The sequence below is a fragment of the Citrus sinensis genome, chromosome 4 (assembly GCF_022201045.2).
Source record: "Citrus sinensis cultivar Valencia sweet orange chromosome 4, DVS_A1.0, whole genome shotgun sequence".
NCBI classification, from domain to species: Eukaryota; Viridiplantae; Streptophyta; class Magnoliopsida; order Sapindales; family Rutaceae; genus Citrus; species Citrus sinensis.
The window spans coordinates 4,261,596-4,281,127 of record NC_068559.1 but is presented as its reverse complement, the minus strand read 5'-3'; the positions used below and the strand labels follow the sequence as shown (position 1 = coordinate 4,281,127).

Here is a 19,532-nt window from a genome sequence, read left to right as displayed (position 1 = left end):
TTATCAAAACATCACTAAATCATCACTTGAAATAACCATAACATTGTCAAAACATCATCTATTCAATTATCACAAATCTACATCCCAACACTACCATCTGGATCATTACCAGCATACAAAAACATCACAACACTATATATCATCTGAAACACTACCAGGCTGATCAAGATTCACTACTATACTTAAGACTTTATCAAACAATATAGCATACAAATTTCACTACCACTTAGACTTTATCAAGATTCACTATCATCTGGAACAATACCAGCATACAAAATTCACTGCCACTTAAGACTTTATCAAACAATATCATCATCAACTCCACTGCTCATACTATCAGCTTAGACACAAAGGAAGCATACTCGAGACGCACTTCATCAAGCTCACTTTGAGTGTATTCACATTTCCCTTTAAACTGTGAAATGATGATCACATGTTAGACTAAAGTAAACTATATATAGTTAAAAGTATTAAGTGAAGAAATCCGACAATGCATCTGAAAGAATGTGTACTTACATCATGGAGAAGTAAACTCGGGTCTGCAATTATGTCTTTCATAAACCTCAGCACATAGTATCCACACTCAGTACTCCCTGGTTGATTTGGGGACTATATCATCAACAAAATAATCATTAATACATATGCATATGAATTCTTTCAAGTGATTAAATATTAACAAGTCATGCGCTGCCAAAAAAAAAGAAGAAAAAAGAAAGTCATGATTGTTTACCAAAACTTTTGTGATCTGTGGTTTCACCCTTTTTTTACCAGTCACCGCAACATGCATTGATATCCCACTACATTATAATACATGCAGTAAGTAAATAAACATGATACATAAAATTATATTAAAAATACAATATCACCATACTTGGTAACTATGTCCTTCAGGTCACTGTCGTCACCCAAATCGTTGTTCGTAGAATCCAGATAAAACGCTTGCTTTGTCGTCATATCAATTACAATCAACACCCAATGGAAACTATTACACAAAGAAATTGAAATTATGAATCAATTTTAGTAAATGATCATCAATATAAAGTAAATAGAACTGTACCCATGGTTATATGGCATGAAAATCATTTGCCCTTTGTTTGCTTTGTTCAACCGTTCGGCAATAAATTGTGCTCTTTTTACCCTTGTAGCAAAGGCATCCTTATCATGGGCTGATGATACGAGTCCTGTGTGTATGAACCCAAATGGTCTACCCACTATATCATTCGCCATGTGTGCATGCAACATCCTGATGCAATTAAGATGATGAAATAGTGAGAATGTTGCCAATAAAAAATATCACTATAAAAAAAAGAAACCAGAGAAAGGAAGTAATAAACTAAAAATTGAAAATAAACTAGTAATTATGATTTTGTAAACTTACGCGATGTATAGATGCATATGATTTGCTCCTAGCTCTTTCATCGAAATCAATGCTTGACATTCATCGAGACCAATATGTGCTTTAGTTGGATGCTTGTATACCTCTTCATCCAACTGATAAGGTACATAATAACCCATTTGAGCCAACTTCTTTTCACAAAGATTTGCAAATATTACAAGCCCAGGCACCCGGTTCATATGCACAATATGATAATTCCTTGTTCTTCTTCTTGACAGTGGCTTCTCTTGAGGCTTTTTTGGTGATGTCTTCTTCTTTGGACTACATGGTTTGTCTCTTGGACAATCAAGAGTCATTCTTGGTTTCTTGTGAGGCTTCATTGGTGATTCCTTCTTCTTTCTTGGTGATTGCCTTTTCTTCATCACTTGCTGCTTTGGTGATTCTTGTTTCTTCCTTGGTGATTGCCTTTTCGTTGGAGTTTCTGGTTTGTCTCCAGGACAATCAGCAGTCACTTGCTTCTTTGGTGACTCATTCCTCTTCCTAGGTGATTGCCTTTTCTTTGTCAACGTTTCGTGCTTCTTCTTTGCAGGTGATCCATTCCTTGTCATGCCGATTGACTGACAAGCCAAAAAAAAAAAAAAAAAGGTTTGTTATTACGGTTTTGACTACGGCTAAAATTGTCTAAAATCCAATGTTTAAGTCATTTTTTAACTTGACTGTGCACAACAATCTGTATCATACCTTGTCCTCATTACGAGCAGTCATTTCTTCAGCTTCATCTTCAATTGTTTGCTCATCTAATGGAAAGTTTGAGCTTCCAACATCTGAATGTCGAGGTTGCTTTTTAATCTTCTTCTTCAGATCACTCAACTCTGCTTCTTGCTTATCTAACCTCTCTAGTATGTTTAGTCGCTCTTGTCGCATCTGAAATGAATTGTTTGGAGTGTCAAAGTACATCTTAGGCGATATAAATTTCCCAACACCCTGCATATGTCCAGAAGTGGCAGGCCTTCCAATTGAACGTGCAAGAATATCATTTCTTGCATCAGCTTTAAATTCTCCTTTTTTAGCTTTCTCTTCCAGTACATCCTAATTGCATAATAATCATATTGATGAATATCAATTTTTTTCCAACAGAACCTACTTAAAAAAAAAACCTTGCTATTACTTACAATCTTCTTCACAACTGAATCAACATCAGGATCATATTCACCGTTTTTCATCTTCCTAGCACGCTTCCATGCTACACTCCTGTCAACTTCAGTTTCGACAAGTCCAGTTTCCGAGCACTATAGTTTAAAAAAATAATAATATCACAGCTGGTATGCATCCTTAACTAACCATGAATTGCAAGCAGTAAATTAAAACAAAAGGTTTGCCAATTTATCATCATCAAACCAACCATCTTTATACCAATAGCTATACAAGAATGGTCAAGTTAGTATCATAGTACTTACAATTTCATCAAGCAATCCAGCATATCCTTTTCTACTTAAACGATGGTTCCACTTGTTGTTAGCTCTCTTATTTTGCTGTTGACGCCTAATTCTCTACATAAAACAATCCATAATTAGATTTAAAGATGGTTTTATGAAATGTCTAAATGTTTAACATTTAAAATTATTCACCTCAAACTCAGTGGACAATCTAGAATTCACAAATTTATCCCAAACATTTTGAGGAATATGACTGTACTGAAAAGGTGGCCGCTTCAGCCTTTTACGATTGTGCTTGTGTGGCAAGATATACTTTGTGGTGAGCAAGTACTTGAAGTTTCTGAATGCACTACCAAGTGCTTGGAAAACTTGCTTCTTACTATTTGGATGAACAATAAAACGTTCCTGAGAAAAATACATAGCATAATGATCAAATAGTTTAACATATACATTATTCAATTCTGATATATAAATATAAATAATCATTTTACCTTAATAAACTCCCACAAACGGCTTTTTAAATCTGGAGTAATCTTTCTCCATTCTTGGTTAATATCTAGAATAGAAGTACGGCCCAACAGCCCAATAAAGCTTGCTAATTCAGTAGCTTCAGGGCCAACAGGTACACCGAGCCCATTGTACCTCACTACAAGCTTCCCGCCACTCATCCTCATCCTGCCAGAGTTTTTAGTTGGTCCTCTCACAGTGGAACTGCTCTTCGGAACATCATTTTCATCCTCTGAATTAGGAAACTCATCAGGAACCTCCTCATCCCTTGAATTATCTTCATTAGGAACCTCTTCATTACCCAAATAATCAATACTTTCCTCGTTAGAGAGTTCATCAGCAAGTCCTTTTCCTTTATCCATAAGGTTGCTCCTGCAATAAATGCACATTTAGTATTAGAACATTATATAACATATAAATAATGTCAAAAAAGTTAATCTAAAGTCAATACAAGGAAAATATAATAATAAAAGATAACGTAACACAAAACTATTATAAGACATACAAGCAGTAAATGCCATCAGCTTTTTCAAGCATCAATCCAGATGCCATGCTTGCCATCTCTTGCATATCTGTCCGCGTAATTTAAATTTTCAATATTTGGTAACCCATTGGTCAGAGGGTTGTGTTCCATCATGATATCTATATCCTCAGCACTTGTCTTCTTTGGAACACATCTACGATGTATATGACTTACAACTGACCATCTTTTATCAAGTTGATCAGTGACATAAAAGACTTGTGTTGCTTGTGAAGCCAATATAAATGGGTCTGATTTATGACCCAGGCGATTTAAGTCCACTAAAGTGAAGCCAAATTCATCAATTTTAATACCCCCATTATTTTGAACCCAATCACACTTGAACAAAGGGATTCTAAACATATGGTAGTCAAGGTCCCATATGTCGTTAATAACTCCATAGTAAGACATGTCACCAAGAATAGGGTTTTTGTCTTTGGCACTTGCTACTTGTAAAGTTACTGCAATAAGACTAACTCCACTATTTTGATGAACTCGTTGTTCGTCTCATTCCCGAGTATGGAAACGATACCCATTGATGTCATATCCTGGGTGCTTAACTACAAAAGGACGGGGTCCTTGAGATAACCACCTCAAGATGTTCGAGACATCTTCATCATCATCTATCATCTCATATACCTACATAATAATAATCGTAATGAATGAATTATTGTATAAACATGACAATAACTTTACTAAAAAGAATATATAATGGAACATCTATTATTAACCTTCTTATTAAGCCAAGTTGAAAAGGTGCGGTTGTGCTCATTGCTCAACCATCTCTCATTCTTGGCTTTTTGTGAATGATGACCCTTTAGCCATTGAATGTGCTCACTACATATTTGACATTTACATATTAAGCTACTGTTCAAATTCTTTAAAAATAATTCAGTAAAGGAACAAATTAAAGGTTAAACATTAACAAACCTAATAAATGGCTGAACTTCTTCTGTGTTTTGCAATACATATAGGTGCGCTTGATGAATTAAGGAATGATCAACATGCTCAAATTTTCCACCAGGCAAAGGCTTATCAATTGAAGAGGTTTCAACATGTCCAGGAGGAAGCCCAATTGTACGCATATTTGAAACATATTCTGCACAAAATTCCAGAGCCTCTTCGGCAATGTAACTCTCAGCTATGCATCCCTCAGGGTTATTACGGTTTCGAACATAAGCCTTTAGGCCTTTCATGTTCCTCTCAAATGGGTACATCCATCTTAAGTATACCGGCCCACATAGTCTAACTTCATTAATTAAATGGATGGTTAAATGGATCATTATGTCAAAAAAGGATGGCGGAAAGCATTTTTCCAGCAAGCATAAGGTCAGCGCAATATCTTCTTCCATTTGGTCAAGTTTGGTCACATCAACAACCGTTGCGCATAAGGAATTAAAGAAGAAGCACAATCTAATAATGGCATATTTAACATGATCTGGTAAGATAGACCTTAAAGCAATAGGTAAAAGTTGTTGCATGAGAACATGACAGTCATGAGACTTTAAACCTTGCAGTTTTAAGTCTTTCATTGACACTAGGTTCTGAATGTTTGAAGAATAACCTACAGGAACCTTTATGCTTTTTAATACTTCACAAAACCTTTTCTTTTCTTCTTTGGTCAAGGTGTAACAAGCTGGAGGCAAAAAAGTACGATTATTTTCTTTAACATCAGGTGCCAATTTCTGCCTAATCTTTAAAACTTTTAGATCCCACCTCGACTTAATGCCATCTTTGGTCTTTCCCGGGATATTTAGTAATGTTCCGTAGATGCTTTCACAAACATTTTTTTCAATGTGCATAACATCTAACTGGTGACAAATAAGCAAGTACTTCCAATACTCTAACTTAAAGAATATTGATTTTTTCTTCCACTAAACACGATCGTCATCATCATCCTTTTTCTCGCCTCTTTTTTTGCGCTTTTTATCTTTCACTTTACCCCATTTGTTTTCAATACTCTCCACCTTTCAAAAAATGGCCTCACTATTCAATGGTTTCGGAGGAGGCTCTCTTTCATGTTTATTATTAAAAGGTTTCTTTTGAGTTCGAAAGGGATGATCATGAGGAAGCCAACGGCGATGGCCAATATAAGCATTTTTTTACTGTGTTTAAGTCTACATTTTGGCATATCTTCACCGCAATAAGGACAAGCATAATAACCCTTAACCGTACAACCCGCCAAATTCCCATAAGCGGGAAAGTCATTTATAGTCCACAATAGTACAACCCGTAAATTGAAGAACTCTTTTTTGTAGGCATCATAAGCTTCCACACCAACATCCCATAGAGTTTGCAAGTCCTCTATTAGTGGTGCCAAGTACACATCAATATCATTACCGGGCTGTTGTGGACCAGAAATTAATAAGGATAACATCATAAATTTTCATTTCATACACAACCAGGGTGGAAGATTGTATGTTACAAGAAGAATGGGCCAGCAACTATACGTACTACTAAGAGAGCTATGAGGATTAATGCCATCAGCTGATAGGGCAAGACGCAGATTTCTAGGCTCTAAAGCAAAGGTAGGCCATTTTTCATCAACTAACTTCCATGCCGGTGAGTCAGTTGGATGTCGAAGCTTACCATCTATTTCCCTCTCATTTATATGCCAAGTCAAGTCTTTGGCAGTTTGTGAGGACTGAAACAAACGCCTAAATCTAGGTATAGGAGGGAAATACCATAACACTTTTGTAGGAACCCCCTTCCTATAAGCAGCAACACTACCATCTCTTTTCTTCCACCTAGATTCACCGCATGTAGGACAATTAGAAAGGCTTTCATACTCCTTTCTATAGAGTATACAATCATTTGGACATGCATGAATTTTGATATACTCTAAGCCTAAAGCACTCATTGTCTTTTTGGCTTCATACATTGATACAGGCAAGTCATTTCCTTTCGGTAACATGTCAGAAAGAGCACTCAACAAATCTGAAAAGCTACTATCAGACCACCCATATCTGCCCTTTATATTGTACAATTTAACTAAAGCTGATAACTTGGTAAATTTGTTTGATCCAGGGTACAAAGGGTTCTCAGAATCTTCTAATATTTTTTTCAATGCTTTAGGATCACTATCACAATCCTTAAAAGCATCTTCAACCATTTCAACAGTATTACCACCATCATAATCCATATATCCACTGTCATTTTGGCAACCTATATTGTCAGGAGATTTGTTGCGGATATCTTCCCCATGCCAAACCCATGTTTTGTATGACATATCAAGACCCCATATAATTAAATGATCTTTCACTTCTTTAGGCCTATGAAATGCTAAATTCTGACATTTATCACATGGACACCTAACAACACTAATTTCTTGATTACTTTCAACTGCAGTCTTAATAAATTTTTCCACACCAGCCTCATACTCATCGGACAATCTATCATATTTAAGCCAAGATTTATCCATTTTTTGTCTAGTACCTGACATATAATTGAGATAAATTTCAACACAATGTACTAATGGGCAGCAATGATAAACGGTTTCCATTATCAATAAATTAAGCAACAAAACATTATTAATATTCAATTTATAAATTCAATGAAATAAATAAGTTTAAAAAAAAACTTGTCATCATGTGCAACAAATGTAACTTTACCAACATGCTATCATCATTGACCAAAACCACCGACTAACCATACCCAACTAATAATATCCTAAATAACTTGGCCCACATACATTTAACATTTATTTAAAAAAAAATTCTAGCAATCCAGCATTTAATGGACCACAAGACTATATATATATAACCAACTAAACATTACTTGGTCCACATGACCAAACTTGCCCCCACATGGTACCATTTCCTTCAAACATAAAAAAGACAATTGAAAAGGGGGCCTTACTTTTTAACTCAATAAATTACACAAAATCTAGCTCACAATCATTAAAGAAAATGTCTAACACCATTGGACCACAGTTTCGGATTCATCCCAACAAAAGACACTAGTAAATGAAAAGTACTATATCATCAACCAAAATCACTTCACACACATGCAAGCTCTGACTAAAAATTTACAGAATATAACAATATTCATACAAACCATTGGCAGCAAACATTTTTCAAATATTGAACGGAAAGGCAAGTAAAAAATTGAACAAACCTGATGTTAGAAATCGAGTTTGAAAGGGAACAGGGCAGTGAAATCCTGCGATTTAGAACAAATTTTTTTTAAATAAAAGATGAGGACATGCTAAATTAAATGATTGAGCGATTTCTAGATTTAATAGAAGGACAAAGTATAAGCTTCTTGAATTAAAAAATAAACAAAAAATATAACAACAGAAACAAACGAGAATTAAAAAGTAATAATAAAGATAAACCTAGGGCATAAATTATGAACAAATAAGGGAAATAACAACAAAACTAACAATTAATTTTATAATGACCAATTAATTTATTCTGAATAAAATTTAAAAAAGTTAATTGATGACAAACCTAGGGATTCAGCGATTACAGGATGGCTTCTCCAACGCCGATTGAACAATACAAAGAAATAGTGACACCGACAGCTTCAATAATGGACGCGAAGGCGCAACAATGAGCATATGTGGTGATTTTGTTCCTAAAAACAATGGGTTCGAAATAATGGGGGTTAAAGATAATGGGGGTTCAAAATAAGGACGGGAAGGCTCCTTCAATAGCATAAACTATGATTTCGGTTTCCATGCAACGGATTTCAAAACCAATTTGCAGATTAAAATATGTTAATAAACGGATTTTGAGGGGTTTCACTGCTTTGGTTTCTCAGCCCTTGCTGATGGAGTGATGGGTCAAAGGTGCCAACACTTAGAATTTTTTTTGTGTTTGTGGTTTACAATATACTGAAACGATAGCGTTTAAATGTTAAATAAATATTTTTATTTTAAAAATGTTTTAAATCTGTAAAACGGTGTCGTTTTATGTCCAAATTAATTCCACTCGAAACCCATGGTTTGATTAAATATTAATACGCTATCATGTTTATCTGATATATAAAAAATCTATCAGAAATCTGTCATGAATTTATGATGTACGAAAATTCTATCATATGTCTATCATATTCTTATGATAAATGACTAATTTTCTAATATCTATCACAAAAATTCTGTCATGGTAGCCTATTTTTCTAGTAGTGTTGGTGTGTTGATTATCAATTAATTGCTCCTATATGCATTTGATTATGTTAGAATTCTCAGCATATAGCTTTAAAATTGATATAATATGATATGTGTTGTACATCAAGTGCAAAGAAATCAATTAGCAAGTAATTGTCGCGATAAAACTTGTCATATATTTGTTGCAATGGTTGTTGCCAAGATCTCCTCGAGCCAACACTAGGGAGTAGAGATCCCTAGCAGTTGCAAATTAAATGTTATTATTGATAAAACAAAAATATATTTATAAATTAAATTATTAGATCCAAAATAACCCTACAAAAAAAAAATTATGCAAAAGCAAGCATACTAAATTTATTTATTTTAAATTTCATCCCAAATAATTAATATAACATGTAATATGTCATTCCGAGACACGCACCCGATTTGCCCGCGTTTTTGTATTCCGAGTCCTTAGGTGGGGCCATAGCTCTTTACTCCACGCTCCGTCAGACGGGCGCGTGGGATGGTTTGATTTTGAATGGGGCCATGTGTGGGATTAGCCAGAAATTCAAGCCTCCGTGGCCCTTCGAGCACCTTCTCTTCGCAGTCGTATGGCTGGTGCCTTCCTGGCGCGTAGGTCCCACCCACGGTTCTCTCCCGATGGTCTCCTTCAAGGAGGAGTGGAAGAGGAAGCTGGTGTTGTCGAGCCCCAGGAGGTCGGTGCCAAGGCCGCGTGCGGCGACCGTGCTGGAGTTGCTGCGCGTGTCGAGGGATTTGCAAGGGATTTGAGTATAAAAAATACTCAATGAGCCCCAAGAGGAAGACGACGTCGTTTGCGATCCCGCCTGCGTTGAAGAGTTGTATAAACATGCAGCCAGTAAGGATAAGACGCTGAGGATTTATCCAGGCACGTGGCATCAGCTGATTGCCGAGCCTGAGCAGAACGTTGAGTTGGTTTCTGGAGAGGTGGTGGAGTGGCTAAGAGAAAGAGCCTCACGCGCTACCAAGGGCAGTGATGGTTCGCGCCCTGCCGCTGAGTTAGATTCTGGCGCTTAATGAGATCTGTAGTGGCTGCTGTAGGAAACAACCAAGGGAAAAGCTACTTACCCCGACATCAGCCCTGAATTCGGGCCCCGAATTTTGGCAAAACCGGTGCGTTTTGCTTTGCTTCAATACTATTCCAGCTGTGCAGCACGTGAGCATTCTGTTTGTCTTTCTATTTGCGCGTGAACCACAGCTTTCTGCTCTGAATTTCCAAACTTTTTGCTTGCTGCCCTGATCGAACCTCTAATTAATTAATTTATTTATTTATTATGAGCTCAGTGCTGCTTTTACTTGCTTGCTCAAGTAAATATTTATCACTTTGCTATCAAGTGGCATTCTTAGACATGCAAAGAATTAAATGATATATGAGATGCTGCCAATTCTCTTATAGCTTCTTTCCTCAATGAGTGCAGCACTCCCCCACATTATTCTGTCAGCATCCTTCATCGGCAGAACACAGCCGCATTTGATGGCATTCTGTTTGCAAGCTTGCTGAACCATGGTGGATGGAAGGTGATTGACAAAATGCTGAGACAGGGTATTGAGTGTTAAATGAGAGTGGATGTGAAGTTTTGTTGCTTTAACTTGCGCTGGGGGTAGATTAAATAATTACGGATTTAGGATTATTTGAATGAACTTGGACGTTGTTTCTTCAGCCAAAGCATTGGTGTCGGTTTTCATTGAGCGAAATTTTCTTTTGCTGGGCTGTATGCGTGAATATGTTGATTTCATTCAACTTTAGAAAATAGTTCTACAATGTTCAATTGCGATGAAGATTGCATTCGTAATACTTAGATTTTATGATCATGATTCTTTATCTTCTTTAGTGATAGAAAGAATCATGATCATTGCACGATACAGAGTCATCATACACTAAACTAAAATACAAGAAAACATTCAAATGCTTCACCAATCTTTCTGGTGGCACATGCCCCTTTAGCGGGAAATATATCTACAACATGCAGCCGCAACAAAAGAGAATGTCATCAACCGGATTTGTCCCCAGCAAAATCATGCAGCTGAGACAATTCCAGCACCAGTTACACTTCCACCAGCAACAATTCAAGCACCAGTAACACAAAAACACAATCAGCCGCAAGATAATTCCAGCACCAGTAACACACAAACACAATCAGCAGCAAACACAATGGAGTCTTGAAGGAACATTTAACGATACATGAAATTAATTTGTATTAATTAAAAATAAATTTATATGAAATTATTTAAATGTTTAAAAATAAATTTAAACTTATTGAAATTATTTAGAGAGAGCAAACTGCCTTGAAGGAAGCGGCGATGGCTTCAGGATCGTGAAACCAAAAGGAAGCAAAGGTCAAAATCGGTAGTGAGGGGCTTAGAGAGCTCGGTCTTGAAGAAAGCAAGAGCAGCAGAGAGCTCCCTCTTGAAGGAAGCAGCAGCGGCAGAGAGCTCGGTCTTGAAGGAAGCAGCAGCGGCAGCGACCTTGAAGGAAGCGGCGATGGCTTCTAGATCGTGAAGCCAAAAGGAAGCAAAGGTTAAAATCGGCAGTGAGGGGCTTAGAGAGCTCGGTCTTGAAGAAAGAAGCAGCGGGAGAGAGCTCGGTCTTGAAGGAAGCAGCAGCGGCAGTGACCACAAGATGATAGGATTAAACGAAAAGGAAGCAAAGGTCCGTTTCTGTGGTTTGGCAAAAGAAAGGAAAGGAAGAAACATGGGTTAAACGCACCATTTTCAATTTTATCAAAACGGTGCGTTTTAAAATTCGGGGCGCGTTTCGAGGTTAAAATCTGGGTGAATAGCAGCGCTCATAAATTAATGTTGGGCATGTTCGTTGGCAATGTTAATTACACCTTTTTAATATTCCTTTGCTCCTTCATCAAACCATACATATTATCTGTAATTTTCCTCTCAAATTAATTGAGGAGGACATCTTAACCGTCTATATTGGCTTGAGCGTTACCAACAAAGTGTTGGCTCCACTGGCAATGGAGTCACCCTTAGGTGGTTTAACTGAGTTTGCTCTCCAGTTCAAGTCGCAGGAAAGTCGCCTTTGTTGGGAGAACTTGTGTCTCTCGGTTCAAGTGGGAACTTCTAGTCTGGGTTATGGTACGGATTTAAAGGTGCCTCCCACAGTTGGGGCCCTCCCCGGGATACCTCGTGGTTAAGACAAAAAAAAAAAAATATATTGGCTTGAGCGTTGAACGTTTAGAACTTTTTGGGCTCTCGAAGGAAACGAAGGACAAACCAGTCATTTCAAGTAATAAAGGTCTCATAACCTTCAAATTTACAACAAATCCTATTGATTGAATGTTAAAAAATTCTATTAAAAAAAGGTAAAAAATTAACGTGAGTTCCCTAAAATTGTCAATTCCTTGTTATCTTTGCATATACGCTAATATGCATTAGTATTTAAATGAAATATAGGAATAACTCTGGTCACATCTTCAACGTATGTGTAACAAGTAACAAGTTAGAACAAGTCAATTAGATCTCCAATTTTCAAGGAAACATAAAAACAGGAGATCTCATTCACATTTCTATTGCTTCATAGCCTTCATTTTCAATAGATGAACCAAACAAAAAGAAAAAAAAAATGGATGGTCTTTTTGGATTGCTAGAAGGCACACTAAGAATTTCTTTAACAGATGCAACAATGACGTGGATTGTGCACTACGCAATGGACAGAGCACACGGCAAAGTAAAGTCCAAAGATGGCGTCATTCAGCGCTTTAATGAGATATCGAAATTCTATGAACTTGCAGTAATTCAGCTAGAAGGGTGCATGAAATTTGTCCAGGAGGATGCAGACAACAACATGTTTGAAAGCTGCCATGAAAAAGTCCTGGCAGACTCGGAAGAAATTAAAGACCGTCTCCAGTGTCGCCTTCAGGATTCAGAAATGGCTCTCCGCGAAAAGGATAAGGAATTGACGGAGAGGTTCGAAAATGAGTTGAAGCTTAGGCAAGCATTGGATGCGAAGGAAAAAGAATTGGTTGCCTTGCAAAATGCTAAAGTGGAGCTTGAAAGAACAAAGAGCGATGGTGTCGCTGAGCTCAGTATGAGCAGTCCTGGAAGTCGGGATGAGGATAGAGATAGTGAAATTTCTGAGTTGATGCATTCAGTTGATCAACAAGTCTTGCAAATCGAGCATGAAGTTATTGATGAGGAAAAGAATGGCGGTATTGATCACAAAAAGATTGAGCAGATGGGTTCTGATATTAATATTTTGAAAGAGACTTTGCATCAGGCTTTTGGGAAAATGCAGAATGCGATTTTTTTGTCTGAGCTGGGGCCCCAGGAGCAGCAATGGAGGTGGACTATTGAGAAGGATGCAATTTGTACATTGATTAATGGTTTTGTTAACGATTTTAAGGAGAACTTTGAGATGGAAATGAGGAAGCAAGAGAAGCAAGTTTTCATGAGCTTGAGTGAGCATTTGTCAGATTTGATGACGGAGGTTACGTGCTTGCGTAATGAGCTTGAGAGCTTTATCAATCAGAACGAGGCTCAACTGAAAGCTGCAAAAGGGAATGAGAATTTAAAATCTTCAACCAAAACTAATATTGAGAGGAATATTCCTCCGAGGCTGCGAAGATCTTTATCAGAAGGAGACAGTTGTGCGAATTTTTCCTCAAAGGTTGAAGAAGTAGAATCAGAAGAGGGTGTTGGTCAATCTGTTGCTAAGATCATAAAGAGTCACGAGTTTATTATTCGGAGAAAAAGTGAAGAGGTTAAATGGTTGAAGCGAGAAATGCTTCCAGAAAAAGGGTGTTCAAACTTAAGAAGAGAGAAGGATCCGGTTAGCCTAAAAAGAAGAATCCAAGAAGTTATTGTAAGATTGGATAATTTAATGAACTGCAATGCCAGGTTGGTTGAGACTTTTGGAGAATATGGAGGTGATCAATGGGACGAATCCTCAGCAGCAAAAAACCTATTGAAATCTGATGTGAGAAAAGAAATGAACTCGGACATTGACAATTTGGATGGCGTCTGGAAGAAAATGAATAACGCGTCAGTCGCTGATGCAGCCAATGAAGAACTACAAATTGAAATAAGGATGTTGAAAGAGGAAGTTGAAAGTAACAAGTTTGAGGCTCAGATGAGAGAGGAAATATATTATACTGTATGCAGTGAGGCAGTTAAGGGGTTTTGCTCTGCACTGGATAGGAAATTGGAACATTTTCGAGATGAATGCTCTTTAAGTGAGGATATATGCTCAGTCTTGTACCAGGAAATTTGCAAGGATTGGAATTAGAAAATTGGAAACTATAGAATTGGCAGGCTTATAACAGAAGAGGTTTCTCGTCTGTCTTTGATGAGACCTTCAGAGATGTTGTGAATACTGCGAACTACACATTTACAAAACTCCAAGAGGTTGAGGTTCCTGACAAGTCACTTAAAATAGCGGAATATTTTGTGAAGGAGAATGTGTATATGGTTTTATTCGGGTAAACTATTGATGAGTGGAAGAAAGAGATAGATGCCTGCAACATTGAGTATCTCTTTAGACAGGAGATACAGGAATTTGTTTTTCGTGAGACGATGAAAGATGCTTGCCTATGTTTCACGGAAGGAGAAGCCCGGAAGCAAGACAAAAGTTCCCCCAACAATATAGACGGAAGTTTTGAGGGAAATGGAGAGGATAGTTTTATCGAAAAACTAGATATGTTATTGAAGTGTTTGGAAGAAGATGGAGATCTAATGGTAAGTGCAAGTTCTGAAGTAAATGAACACAAGAAACAACTTGACTGGGTGGAAATGGAAACTGAACAGCTGAACGAGCATGAGATCTTTCAAGAACTGATGGATGAGGATGAGTCCACTTTTACTTCGGTGAGAAGCAAACTTGAGAAAGCCTAGATCGGTTAGCTACAAGTAAGACAATAATGAGTGAGTTGGAATCTAGTTTAGGCACAGCCGACTATGATGAAGAAAGAGTTGATAATCAAATGATTCCTGCAGATAATGTGCATGACAAAAATTCCATAACTTTCCAACAAAAAAATGAAGAGATTTCTAGAAACCAATTGGATTCCATGTTTACACCTATACTGGAGTTTTCACAAGTATTTGGAAATTTTGAGCTCCAAGCACAAGAAAAATTAGCAGACAGTTTTGAGGTACTTCAGTTTACATTTATATTTCCCCTCAAATGCTTTAATTTAATCTTACTGTGAACATTGACTATGGCTATTTGTGTTACGATATTTATGTTCCATCAAATATTAGTTGTTTGAACAAGTGATTGACCTTTACTGCGCTACTTTTGTACAGGTTGGAAGAGATGAAGCATCAATTAGATTTGCTTGTTGAGCTTGTTTCCTCAGTACAAAAGCGGGAATTACTCTACAGAACAGCATTTATCAGAAGAAGCAAGAATCTCCAAAAGGCTGAAACTGAGGTTTTGAGCTGCAATTTCAGTTTTATTCACCTTAGTTTCTTTCTTTCTTTTTTTTTTTAGGATAAACAAACTGAATTTAACTTGGATTTGATGAATGTACATTTGAAGTGTGTTTCAAGCAAATTTTCTTAAGATTCATTACGCGGCTTGGATTCCAGGTGGATCTGCTGGGCGATCAAGTGGATGCACTCATAGGCTTACTTGAGAAGATATATACAACACTGCATCAACATTCACCTGTATTGCAACAGCATTTCGAGGTGAGCAATGATATATTTTCTCAAAATTCTTTCATATTATATCTTGGTTTGTGATGCAACTACAACTCTATCATGTCACATTATATGCTTGTATATGTGATATTTGTAATACATATGTCTTCAACATTGTTGTTCTAATTGGCGGTAAATTTGTGCAACTCTGAAGGTCTCAGAGATACTGAAGCTGATCCATAAAGAACTAATTGGAGAAATTCATTAAGTTTATCAACAAATGTAGGTAATCCATTCACATACAAAAGGTTTATAATACAAAGTTCAAGCAGACACTTTTTAAAGATTATAAAGAGAGATGACCAAGCATGTCACATTATGGTAAGGCGTTGAGAATACAAATTAACGCCATATAGGAAGCGTGTTTATATGGCTGCAAAAGAATATTCCATTCAATTTGTTGCTTTCAAGATTCAGTGTAATCCTGTTGCATAGTGATGTTCGTAGGAACATTGGTTTCATCTGCTAGAGATTTGGATCTTGTCTTTGTCGATTGTGCTTTATAAAGCTAGTGGTGGATAGAGGGTTTCTTTCTGTCACGGGATGTTAATAGTGTAATTTCTGAATAGAAATCAAAATAAATTTTATTATTTATTAGCTTGTTGTCTACTGTGTGAAACTACATACCAAAAAGGAGGCATTTAATTATAATTATCTTGTCACTGGCCAGCAATTCGTGGTTAAATTTGCATTGCTGACAGGATCATTGCTATAAAACAACTATTTGAAGCGTCAAGTACAAATTGCAGAGCACCTACTCAACGCCGGCTGCTCAACAATGTCAACTAAAGCTCATCTCCTTGCGCTCTCCACTACGATTTTTCTTTTGTTCATTGTGTTTCGGCTTTCGCCTTTCTGTGTTTACAAAATAGATTATGATGGAGGCTATGTATTGTGTGTTTCTGTATTCAAGAAATTTCCTCCAATCTCTTCCAGAGACACCGTTGCACCATTAGATTCTTATGAAAGTTTCAAAGATCGAAAGTACAACTTAACTCCGACTATTGATGAAAAAGAAGATGCAGTGAATTTAAGTGACAAGAATTTTAGTGATGTTCTAGCCAAGAATCAGCATGTGATGGTGGCTTTTTATGCACCATGGTGCTTCTGGAGCAAGAAACTGGCTCCAGAATATGAAGCCGCTGCCACTGAGCTGAAGGGCAAAGCAGTGCTAGCAAAAGTTAATGCTATCAACGAGATCGAGTTGGCAAAAAGATGGGGAATTCAAGGATATCCAACCATTTATTTCTTTGTTAATGGAGTACATGTGGATATTTACTACCATGACAGGAAGAAGCGAGTTTTTTTGGAACAAGTGTTTTCTTTTGTTGGATCTTTTTGTTCAATATGGCCCTTTTAAATCTGTTATAGTTGTTGAGAAGTGGGAAAAGTGAAAAGGGGCAAGTCTATTATATGCTCGTGCATTTGTTAATAACGAGATCGTTTTTATTTTTAAGGGATGCTATTGTGAATTATATAAAGACGAAGATGGCCGGATCTTTACACTGTGATGACAACAAAGAATGCAGAGCACTTATTTGACAGCTCAATCTACAATTGCTTTGGGATTCCTTAACTCTTTAAAGGTCCATACTCACTCGTATGATTTGAGCAATTGCCTTAGTGTTTCCCTTAACATCTGTTACTGCTATGACAAAACATTTTAGGGCCTGAAAGGTGAAGTGCTTGCGGCTGCATCAAAACTGCATCCTGATGTTTTATTCTTCCAAACTACTAGAGCTGATGTTGCAAAGATGTTTCTGATTGACCCAGAAATCAAACGCCCTGCTCTAGTCTTTCTGGAAAAGGGTCTAAACGGCTTAGCCACTTTGGTTCGTAAAACAAATAATCTCTCCAATGATTTTGAGTGCTTCAAATGGAAGATTTATACATGCCCTGTCTGTTTTTTGCTTCATTTTCTCAGATGGTTCTTTTACTATATCAGTAATTGATGATTTCATATCATCGAATAAGATTCCTCCGATGATTACTTACTCCAGGGAAACTACTCCATTGATTTTAAATTCCCCCTTGAAATTGGTAATTATCATTTTACATCTTTTCCTCGGGAAAATGTGAAAGATTTATGGTTTGAACATGTTCCTGAATTTGTTCTCAGTTATGGCTTTTTGAGGCTGTGCATGATTCTGCGGCTAAATCAATATTTCAAGAGACAGCTAGAGCTTTCAAAGGCAAGGTAAATGCAGAGACTTGTATTTGGTAGATTAATCTCTGTAGCGAGCTCAAGAAAAACTTGTTGAAACTTGATAACTGAAAGCCATTTAAATTAATTGTCTGTCAACATAATTTTATCATTATGATTTTATATTATCTTGATCACTGTTTGCCAGCTTCTCTTTGTGTATTCGCAAATGTACCCGAAACTTAAGGGACAAATTTCTGACTATTTCGGTGTCACAGGTCATACTTCAAGAGTGAGTTTCTTGCTTTACCTTGATTTTGTGAAATCTTTATGATTGCGGTGTAGCTTTTGTCTTATACATCAATATGAAAAAATGGGTTACTGTACAAATTTACTTGCAGGTAATTGCTGTCGCTAGCATTCGCAAACGCAAGAAGTATATATTGAATGGTGAACTGACCCTGAGCAATGTAAAGGTTTGCATTCTTTTCACCATAATTGTTATTATATTTTTTTTCCTAATGCAGAAAAATGGCTTAAGATTCACAATTCTGTCATGATCTGAGATCCTGCAGTCATTTGCATTGGATTTCTTGGGAGACAAGTTGAGGAACCAACAATCAAAAACAGCTCTTTCTCAAATACAACTTCAGCAAAAGTCATTAGCTAGACTTCCAGTACCAGATATGATGACTAAAGAAGCAATTTAGTGTATATGATTCAATTTCCCTTTCCCACAAAATGATTGGATGCAATAAGAAGTGCTGTTTAACTTAGATATTCTAGTTAATCACTATTCGTGCCTTCATATGTTTAACGGCAGAGGTCACATTAAATAATGGCATATGTTCTATATATAAAAATATCTATCGGACCTTTAATTATATTCATTTAACTCATTGATAACCGCATTCAATAGATAAATATCAATTGATAACCAAAATGATCAAGCACCTTGTTAGATTGCAAGAAAAGTAAGAGCAAATTTTTATTATTTTTTCTCATGAAACACGTCGTACGTTCTAATACAAAGAACAAACTACCAAAATCAAGAACTTTTGGGTTATATTTTTCTATTAAGAGAACGTGGCACAAACGGTACTGATATGCTTGTCCTGCAACACAAGCAAATCAACTCAACAAAACACTGTTCGAGCGAGTGCCAGCTCCAAATAAAAAAGAATTAAGAGCAGAACAGAGGTTAAGAAGAAAGGAAATTCCAAAGAAGAAAGAGAACTGAGTATTTTCATTCCTTTGCTTTTTAAACCTTACAATGCTTATATGCTTCACCTCCAGCAACCTCTAACAGAAGGTGGTTACAAAAAATAGCAATTGTCAAGCCAAAAGAAAATATCAAACGAATAAAAGATTTTAGAAAGGAATCCACAACTTCCTGATTCTCAAACAACATAATCCTTTAGCCAGCTAGGTGGTTTTCTCATTCGCGATGGGCCTGCAACAGGTTCTGTGTTGGGCCTAGTTGTATCTTCCTCCTGGTGTGATTCAGCCCGTTCTTTAAAGGATTCCGCAAGAGATGCATTGGGCCACTCCAAAGAGATTGGCAATGTTGTATCATTCCCTGGCGCTTGAAAAATCACATTGTCCTCAAGGTGAAATCAGGATAGAGGCGCGAAAACTCAAAGAAATCTTCCTAGGTGGCATTTTCTGGAGCGCTATCTGACCACTGCACCAGAACATGTTGAACTTCTTTCCCATGACGCAAGACTATCCGTGGGGCACAAATAGTAGCTGGGTATAAGAGTGGTCGATTGTTGATGCTATCACGAGGTAAGGGTAACCTATTG

The 19,532-nt window shown here is 36.9% G+C and overlaps 4 protein-coding genes across 8 annotated transcripts; 3 read left to right on the top strand and 1 right to left on the bottom strand.

Annotated features, from left to right (window-relative positions):
• Window positions 1–8,377, bottom strand: LOC102631357 (uncharacterized). Of its 5 annotated transcripts, none has more exons than XM_052439482.1 (13): window positions 8,251–8,377; window positions 7,916–7,960; window positions 3,264–3,651; window positions 2,965–3,177; window positions 2,794–2,886; window positions 2,509–2,625; window positions 2,078–2,425; window positions 1,379–1,953; window positions 1,058–1,243; window positions 872–982; window positions 731–797; window positions 517–609; window positions 1–415 (listed from the first exon to the last, which is right to left on the bottom strand). In XM_052439482.1, the coding sequence occupies exons 3-13, from the start codon at window positions 3,639–3,641 to the stop codon at window positions 329–331; spliced, it is 2,268 nt and encodes a 755-aa protein (XP_052295442.1). In that variant the 5' UTR covers window positions 3,642–3,651; window positions 7,916–7,960; window positions 8,251–8,377; the 3' UTR covers window positions 1–328. The 5 variants fall into 5 exon arrangements, with proteins under 5 accessions (XP_052295442.1, XP_052295441.1, XP_052295444.1 ...); XM_052439481.1 differs by lacking the exons at window positions 7,916–7,960; window positions 8,251–8,377 and adding exons at window positions 4,531–4,636; window positions 4,730–5,542; XM_052439484.1 differs by lacking the exons at window positions 7,916–7,960; window positions 8,251–8,377 and adding an exon at window positions 3,785–4,192 and having other exon boundaries at window positions 3,264–3,364; window positions 3,406–3,651.
• A 931-nt stretch (window positions 8,378–9,308) lies between these two features.
• LOC102611757 (caffeoylshikimate esterase-like) lies at window positions 9,309–10,315 on the top strand (the record flags this gene model as incomplete). Its single annotated transcript, XM_052439426.1, is given in 1 exon segment — window positions 9,309–10,315. A coding segment is annotated over 1 exon segment (639 nt), but the record flags the coding sequence as incomplete, so codon positions are not given.
• A 2,249-nt stretch (window positions 10,316–12,564) lies between these two features.
• LOC112496660 (uncharacterized) lies at window positions 12,565–14,166 on the top strand. The gene has a single exon (XM_025094061.2). The coding sequence runs from the start codon at window positions 12,565–12,567 to the stop codon at window positions 14,164–14,166; it is 1,602 nt and encodes a 533-aa protein (XP_024949829.2).
• Window positions 14,167–17,409: 3,243 nt separating this feature from the next.
• LOC107174887 (protein disulfide isomerase-like 1-3) lies at window positions 17,410–18,501 on the top strand. The gene is made up of 5 exons (XM_052439486.1): window positions 17,410–17,624; window positions 17,704–17,780; window positions 17,934–18,019; window positions 18,129–18,203; window positions 18,303–18,501. Exons 2-5 carry the CDS (start codon window positions 17,726–17,728, stop codon window positions 18,435–18,437), a joined length of 351 nt encoding a protein of 116 aa, XP_052295446.1. The 5' UTR covers window positions 17,410–17,624; window positions 17,704–17,725; the 3' UTR covers window positions 18,438–18,501.
• Window positions 18,502–19,532: the final 1,031 nt, after the last annotated feature.